General features: G+C 60.2%; 1 protein-coding gene across 1 annotated transcript; it reads right to left on the bottom strand.

Annotated features, from left to right (window-relative positions):
- Nucleotides 1-3415: 3415 nt before the first annotated feature.
- On the bottom strand, nt 3416-7775 carry CD320 (CD320 molecule). The gene is made up of 5 exons (XM_027585116.2): nt 7560-7775; nt 4950-5063; nt 4384-4617; nt 3973-4131; nt 3416-3871 (listed from the first exon to the last, which is right to left on the bottom strand). Exons 1-5 carry the CDS (start codon nt 7684-7686, stop codon nt 3729-3731), a joined length of 777 nt encoding a protein of 258 aa, XP_027440917.1. The 5' UTR covers nt 7687-7775; the 3' UTR covers nt 3416-3728.
- Nucleotides 7776-8369: the final 594 nt, after the last annotated feature.

The following is an 8369-nucleotide window of genomic DNA, read 5'->3' as shown; positions in this document are numbered from 1 at the left end:
ATTGCATCCATATGAAATATCCTGAACAAGCAAATCCACAGAAACAGAAAATGGGTTATTAGGAGCCAGGGGCTAGGGGGAGGGAGATGCGGAGGGAGTGCTAATGGGGGCAGTTTCCTTTGGGGGCATGGCAAGGTCTTAGAACTAGGTGCACAACACTGTGAGTGTACTAAATGCCAAGGAGTTGTCCACTTTAAACTGATAATGTGAATTTTTCCTCAATTAAAAAAAAGAATGGCAAGAGTTACAGATACACACACACACACACACACACACACACACACCCACACACACCCATACACACACCCCTCCATCCTGCTTCCCATCCTCACCTGCAGCCCTACCCCGCCCTGCCCCACCCCCTCCCAGCCACCTGCCCTGGCCCACGCCCCCTCCTCCTAGGCTCCCCAAACACCCTCCCCACTTTAAACCTTGGACCATCCCCACAGTTTCTTGGAAGTGACTCACTGCACGGGACAGTAGAGTGAGCCCCACTCTGGGGAACAAGGGCAGCTGAAACCCCAGCATGCTCAGAGCAACAGACATCTGTCCCTGTGCTTGTCCCAGCGTGCAGATGACAGAGATGTCCCCGAGAGCAAAGCCATGAGCCCACAAAAGTCAGCTGGCTCAAGGGGACAGGGAGCTCCCCACCCCTGCCTGCCCCGTCCCCAGCTCATGCCCTCTGCCCCCTTCGCAGAAGCTGGTCTGCAAGGATGGCACCGCGATCCGGGTCCTCCCGGGGCTCACGCCCTTGTGTGGTCCCCACGCATCTGGGCTGACCTGGGACTCCTCGGAAGCAACAGAATCCATCAGAAGTGACGCTGGCCTGGTTCCAGGATCCAGCTGGAGGAGATCTGGTGGTCTCCTCTCTGCACTCTGAGGAGCCCTGAGTCGCCACGAGAGAAGGCCGTCCTGCTCAGGGGGCCACAGAGAGAGGGAGTGGCCCCGCTGCCCGGCCATCCCAAGGCACCAGACGTAACAGAGAAATTCTAGATGCTGACGTCCAAGTCGCCCCCAGAGGACACCGTTCGATACATGGAACAGAGGAGCACCCATGACAGCGAACCCGTGGGGGAGGTTTGCTCCACTGAGCCCACGTGATGCCCACGGAGAAGCCAGACCTCTGCTTAGGTGGCATGTGACAAGTGGCCTCCTACCCCCCTCCCTCGCCCTCTGACCCACTGACGCTGACCCTGCCTGAGCAAAAGGGAGAAAAACATAAATACAAGAAAATCCTACCCTGTGGTAGGACTCCTTCCCGTCAGCGGGAAGAAGCCCATGTTCTCCTTCCGCCTCAGTATACTTGGCTGAGCGGATGCTGAGGGAAGGCCTTATACCCCAGGAGATGGGACCCCTATGGTCGCTGCAGCCCACCCCCCAAGCCTTCACTCCCGCTGCCCCCCACCCGCGCTGCCTGACAGAGCGCTCAGCCCCCCATATGCTGCCCAAGGCCCAGACTCCAAAACCTACCTCAACCACCTTCCCCACACTGGGAGGTAGGTGGGGCTCCAAAGCCAAACTTTACCACCCCCAGGAAACCCTCCCTGGTGCACATGCTCACTCTTCCCCTCCCCGGCATCTCATCATCAGGGGCCAGCTTCCTGCCTGCCAGATGTGGGAGCCCCAAGACCCTACATGGGATCCTGGGTGCTCTCCCAGCAGTGGGCTGCATGGACCCGGCCGGGGACAGACACCCAGTTCAGCTTCAGGGATGTCAGGAAGGTCCCGCCCTGGCAAAGGAGGCTACAGGGGGCCCTGGCCACACCATTTGGAAATGAGAAAAATGAGGATTAGATAAGAGCCTTGCCCTCAACACCCAGCAATCAGGGTGCGTATGATCTAGATTTTCTGTATTCCTGATGCTCTGGCATCCAGGGCCTCGCTGACCAGGAGGGACTGTCCCTCATGGAGCTAGCCAGTTCCCAGAGACAGCAAACAGCTCACCAGTAGAGTGCACATTTCGTGTGTAAACCAATCCTTCCAGAGCCCACACTCGGAGCCAGGATCCCGCTGCCCTGATCACCCGGGCCCCGCTGCCAGACAGCTGGGGAGAGTGCACTGTCAGCTCCTGACATCAAGCTCTGACTGCCAACGTCCTTCCAGAATAAACATTATCGCCAGCAGTAAGACCCAGCTCTGAGCAACACCGCTAGATAAGGAATTCGGCTGCCCCGCCCCTGAAGCTCCCTCCTTCCGAAAGTCCTCGGTGGCCTAGATACTTGACTGCCCAAGTGACCCCACTTCTCCCTCCCCACCCCAATTCCTCTTCTTATGCTTTAAATTCACCAGTGAAGGGGCGCCTGGGGGGCTCAGTCGGTGAAGCATCTCCCTTTGGCTCAGGTCATGGTCCCAGGGTCCTGGGATCGAGCCCCGCATCGGGCTCCCTGCTCGGGGGGGGGGGGGGGGGGGGGAGTCTGCTTCTCCCTCTGCCTCTCCCCCCCGCTCCTGCTCTCTCTCAAATAAATAAATAAAATCTTTAAAAAAATAAATTCACCAGTAAAAAGTGAACCCACAAAACCCTGGACACCCCACCCTGGGACCCTAACAAAGGCAAAGCCCCAGGTCTACACTGCCTCTCTTTACCTGTGATCTCGCTGTGTGGCCCGCAAGGGTGCCATGTGCCCTCTTGTGAGGACTTGTGAGTCATCACCCTCGTTCCTCGAAGTTCCCAGATAGTCTTTGCTGAAATGCGTCCAGCGATAAGAACCACAAGGGCCGGCCCAGCCACAACATTGGCTGCAGATGGTTAAGGTCTCTGGGGGCTGGCCACGCAGAGCACAGACCCAGGCGGATGCCCCAGGCATCCCTAGCCAGTGGCATCACTGTCAACAAGCTGGTACCTATGGGACAGACAGCACTGTCCCCAGAGCCCGCTGGGATTATTCAAATCAGCCAATCCCAAGCCCACTTACCCTGCCTCACCTGTTCCTTCCCACGGGAACCACAATAAAGGTTCTTGCCCACATTCTCCTCCCTCTGCCTCCTGACCCTGGGGCTTCCTTCCCCTGTGTGGCAGAGTGTGCACACCCTGCCCCACCGTCTTTTGGGAACTGTGAGTCTTTTCAACGGCAGCCCACACCTGCACAATAATCAAGCCTACATTTTAAAACTGGGTGGAGCCCAGACCAACCCTCGGATGCCCAGCTTACATCTCAAAGAGGAAGAAGCCTTGATGGATGGCGGCCCCCCCAGGACTCCAGGGAGCCCTGCCCAAGTTCTCTCCTCTGCACAGGAGCCGACGGGTAATGCAGACCACCCTGCTGCCCCAGGAAGCCAGAGGCAGAGTGGCCAAGGGAGCGCCCAGGGCTGGGTCCCTGAGTCCTACTCTCTCGGGACACGTCCACCACGGAGGAGGGGCTGGAATGGAGACCCCTGGCTGCCCGGGCAGAGGGAGACAGAGCCCCAGAGGCAGGCAGACGATGTGAAGTGACTTTAATCAGCACCTTCAGATGGGGGCAGCAGGAGTGTCTATGTGTGGGCCCGCCCCCGGGAGCAGCCTGGGGCCAGCCCCTCAGTTCCAGATGTGACATACTCCCCAGCCAGGCTCCCTGAATCCAGGGGGAGGGTCCCGGCACCCCCAACCTCTCCAGGGCCAGCTCAGGAGCTCAGGTCCGGGTGCTGCCCGGCCAGGACCCACGTCTGAGGGCTGGTATGCCAGCAGCTGCAGGGGTACAAGTCCTCATAGCTGCCCCTGCTCAGGGACCAGCTGTGGTGGCAAGAGCTCGTCCTCAGAGCAGCGAGGTCCTCCTGTCGGACAGCAGCAGGGACTCCTTCACGACCATAAGCAGCCCCAGCGGGCGCAGGCACCCCAGGGCAGAGAGCCGGAACAGCACGAACAGGGAGATGGCAGCCACACCGGCACTGAGCACCACTGCGGAGCACAGACAGGCAGGAGTCAGCCACACGGAGAAGGGGCGTCTGCAGCCTGTGCCCTCCCCAGGCCCCAGGAGTGGGAGGGCCTGGTCATCTTACCCGCAGCCGCGATAACCCCATAAGCACTCCGGTTTCCAGACTGAACGGAATCCTGGTCCCCAACGGGGCTCGCTGTAGCATTCCTGAGAGAGGGGACACTGTGCGGGGTCACAGGGGTCCCCGTGGACGTGGCAGTCCCTTGCTGGAGGGTCTCAGTTCCTGCAATAAGTCCAGGCATTCAGCAGCTGGGGAGTGGCCACTGAGGATGGGGGGGGGGGTCGGACACGAACAGGTGTTCCAAATGCCTGGGGGGCCTTGGGGCTCATCTTCCACTGCCCCCACAGGGATGCAGGCACGGGAGGATGCAAGCATCCACACCCTCAGCCTGGTCACCCACCGGAAGGTGTCAGGTGTCCTTATCTAACGCCCAGCCCCACCCCTCCAGGCAGGCAGAGGTCCCATGACACACACCACAGCCAAGCTCATCACTGGAGGCGGGACAGTCAGGATGGCCATCGCAGAGCCAGGTGCGTGGGATGCAGGCACCGCCTAGCGGGCAGCGGAGCTCCCCCGCCGGGCAGGGCTGGGAACTGCAGTTGTGAACATTCTCCACGATGCCATCTGGGCAGTCATCGACGTTGTCACAAGTGCAGGGGCTGCCAGTGGGTGGCTGGCACTCTCCGTCCTGGGCACAAGGCTTGATTCCTGGGGTACAAGGTCAGTCAGGTGCCAAACACCCACCCAACAGTGCTGCAGAACGCCCCTCCACCCGGCCTTCCAGAAATAGGCAACCCTAGAAAATCCACGCATCCTAAAGATTCCCTGTTGTTAGCTCCATCTGCCAAGGACTGGCCTCCCTGAAAGTTTCTCTTCCCAAGGCCCCCCGCTAAGTCCGCTTCCTAGTAAACCTACCTCTTCTTGTAAGCCCTGCCCATCCTCAGGCCCCGCCCCCCCGCCTGAAGGCCACACCCCTCACAAGCACCTCACCTCCCGCGGCCCCGCCCCCTCAAGCCCCGCCCCGGAGCACGGCTACTCACTGCACTCCTCCTCATCGCTGCCGTCGGGGCAGTCCTTGTCCCTGTCGCAGCGCAGAGTGAGGGGCACGCAGAAGCCACTGGTGCGGCACTGGAAGCTGGTGGGCGGGCACGAGCCTGCAAGATGCACACAAGTGAGGTCTGGGAGGCCCGAGTCGCGCCCCCCGCCCCCCCCCCGGGGCACAGTGGTTATAGACCGCGACCACCAGGAGGCAGGCCAGGTCCCAGGGCGCTAAAATGACACTGGTAGCCACCATTTGCTGAGGACCTACTCCGTGCGAGGCTTGGAGGGCAGGTTCTACTGCCATCCCCATGCTGCAGAAGGCACTGAGGAGAGAGGCAAGGCCTCGGGCTGCGGGGCTGGTGGCAGAGCCCAGCTCTGAACCCAGATCTCACTGATCCCAGAGTCTTTACCAGGCTCCAGGCCAGATGGTCTCCCCCAGAGGCTCTCCAAAATCCATGGTTAAACAGACTGGGGTAGGGGCCATCTCTGAACCTGACCTGGACCGGGCCCATGGTCTGGGTCAGCAGGGCCCGTTATAGCCCCCCTGCTTAGCCAATGGGAAACAGAGGCCCTGGGCAGAGGACCTGCTTAGTTACCAAGGGTTGTCCACTCACCTCCTAAATTCCTTCCAGATCCGACCACTTTCCCCATCCTGAATGCGCCATCTCCTCACCAGGCCCCGTCCCCATCTCCATTTGGACACTGGGGACCTCACTGAGTCACATCATTCAGTCACCTGCCCTTGCCCTCCCCTCTGCTCAAAACCATGCCCCAGTCCCCTGACCCTTTCACACCAAATCCCTATTTTGTCTATGTGGCTGTGAACACTTCCTGGACCTCACCTCCTCCCTCCTTCTTCCTCTCATCCAGCTCCCTATGTCCTGGACTCCTCGCTGTTCTCCAAGAGGCCCGGCTCATTTCCAGCTCCGGGACTTTGCCCGTGCTGATCGCTGGCCCAGTGCCTCCTCTCTTCCCCCCACTCTGCAACTGGTGATTCCTCCTCAGCCTTCAGATCTCAGCTTCTTTCTTGGAAAGGATCTCATGCACCTCTCAGAGACGCCTGAAGCTCTGCCTTCCACTTACAACAATGGTCCTCAAACTGGTATCCACACAGACTGGACACTCAGTGGAGATCAGGGCCAGGACCTCGTGACTGCAAGCCCAGGGCGGTACACATACAAGTCACACAAGGGTCGAGGCTGTGTCCTGATTGAGATCTGAGCCTTCCTGGACCCCAGGTAGTGAGGCTCGGGCTACATGCTGATCTGGAGCACAGAAGGGCCTAGAACGTGGGCCAGCAGGAGGGAGCCTGACAGATTGAGGAAAGGAATGGCCTTTAAGGCTCTCTTCCTGGGCTCAGTGAGGGGGGTACAAATACCTGCTTGGCCCCAACCTAGGGGCACTCCAGTCTTTACTGGTACTCTTGCCACTTCCACCTTCACTCCGAGGGCCTGAGCCTCCAAACCCCCTTCTCTCCATAGCCAGTCCCTCCACAGGCCTCCAGGCCCAATGATACCTGTGGCCCACACGGTCCCTGACCTTTAAAGCCAGGAAGAGCTGTGGCCGGACCTGGAGCTGGCTTCCTTCCCTACCCACGGGGGGCGGGGGGGGGGGGGTGTCTGGCAGTCTCTGGGTGCGGCTTCCTCTCCAGGCCTAGCCATTCTCAGCCCTGCCAACCTCCAGACCTCCCTCCCTGGAGTGTGTGTTCTTCCTGGAAAGTGGGAGCAGAGCACAGCAGACCAGGCCTCCTAGGGCTGTGGGGTCAGACAGGCGTTAAAAGTGACCAGTGACTTTCCCTCTCAACCTCAGTTCCCTCCCCTGTAAAAGGAGCACACTAGGAGTCCCTATCTCAGTGTCCTGAGGACAGGAGACCACTTGTTGAATTTGGTACTTGGTTAAAGTGAGTCCTGCCTCCTTAAATGAACCAGGAACATGTGGCCTGTAAAGGCAGGGGCTTTGGGGTGAGGCAGGAGACCACATCAGACAGGAACTCACAGCTGAAAAGGAAGTCACCTGTGCCTACAGGGAGGTCACTCTATCCCACCCAGCCGCCTCTGGGAACCTCAGAGAGGGCCACCAAGATCACTCAGGCCCAGGAGTAGGTGTCCAAGGGCCTGGGGTCACAGGGAGGGAGAGAAACCTTTTGTTCTCTAAGGCCAGAGGAGGAAGGCGCAGGGATGGGGAGGGCGGGGGCTGGTCGCCCAGGAAACTCAGCCATATGGCCTCAGGGTCGGACAAGGGTGTAGTCGGAGCAGCTGCTGCAAGAGGCGCCAGGTGACCCGCCATGCAGTTAGAGGTCGGACAACCAGAGCCTACAACTAGCCTTCCTGCCCACGCTGGGCTGAAGGGCGGCTTGGAGGTGACAAAGAGGTCCGCCAAAGCAGAGCAGGACTGGGGTGTGAGCACGGAGAGCCACCCAGGCGACGGTCCCCCACTGGAGATGGCTCGCTCACAGTCCAGGCTCCCGGCACGCCAGAGCCCCCAGCCACGTGCCGGGGGAGTGTCCGGGACGAACGAGCGGCACAGCCAATGGCGAGGCGCCGCCGGCGCGCGGGGCCGGACCGGGCCGCGCAAGGGGTGCGCGCGCGGCGTGCGCGGACCTCACTCACCTGGGGCCTGGGCCAAGAACTGGATCGGGACCGGGGTCGGGGCGGCCTCCAGGCCCAGCCCGAAGCCGAGCAGCAGCCGCAGCGCCAGGCCCAGGGCCGCTGTCCGCCGCACTCCGCCCTGCGCCATGCAGCCACTTGCCGCACCGCCCCCGCCCAGGCCCTGACCACGCGCCGACGGGTCCTCGCTTTTATCCCCGCGCACGCGCGCCGCGGCCGGGGGCGGGGCCCACGCCCCGAGGATCCGCAGCGCCCGCAGCTAAGAGTACCGTAAACGTCCGAATACGAGGGGACCCACAATATGAGGCTCTAACCCACTTTCCCCGGTGACAAGGTATATCGAAAGATGTTGGGCCCATTTGAAGTTAGAAACTGTGGGGATGTAAACGAACTCTTCGCTGTCTACTTACAGTATCGACCGTGTTGCATGCATCCTGCAGCAAATGTTACTGATTATCATATTTAATATGGCAGCCACTCCACTCAGGCAGGCTCCAGCCCCTCCCTCCTCCCCGCTTCCCTTGTGCACCCAGCTTTTTCTACCTTACTTGCTTTGACTTAGTGTCTGATGACCCACTAGAAGGTCAACTGCAGGACGGGAATGCTGTGTTGTTCATTGCATCCCCAGTGCCTAGCAGAGCGTCTGCCACAATAGTAGGCTCTTAAATATTTGGTGAATAAATGAACGAAACACTTCCAGAAGTTCCTGGCTTCCATCAAGGGTTCTGTCCCTCGCACCTGGATGCACTCACCCACGCCCACTGCCTCCTGCAGTCTTCCTCACAGGTAGGTGGGTATGATTCTTCCGGAACA

The sequence above is a fragment of the Zalophus californianus genome, chromosome 1 (genome assembly GCF_009762305.2).
Source record: "Zalophus californianus isolate mZalCal1 chromosome 1, mZalCal1.pri.v2, whole genome shotgun sequence".
Classification (NCBI taxonomy): Eukaryota; Metazoa; Chordata; class Mammalia; order Carnivora; family Otariidae; genus Zalophus; species Zalophus californianus.
Note: the sequence above shows the minus strand (reverse complement) of the source record. Positions and strands in the feature narration are given on the sequence as shown.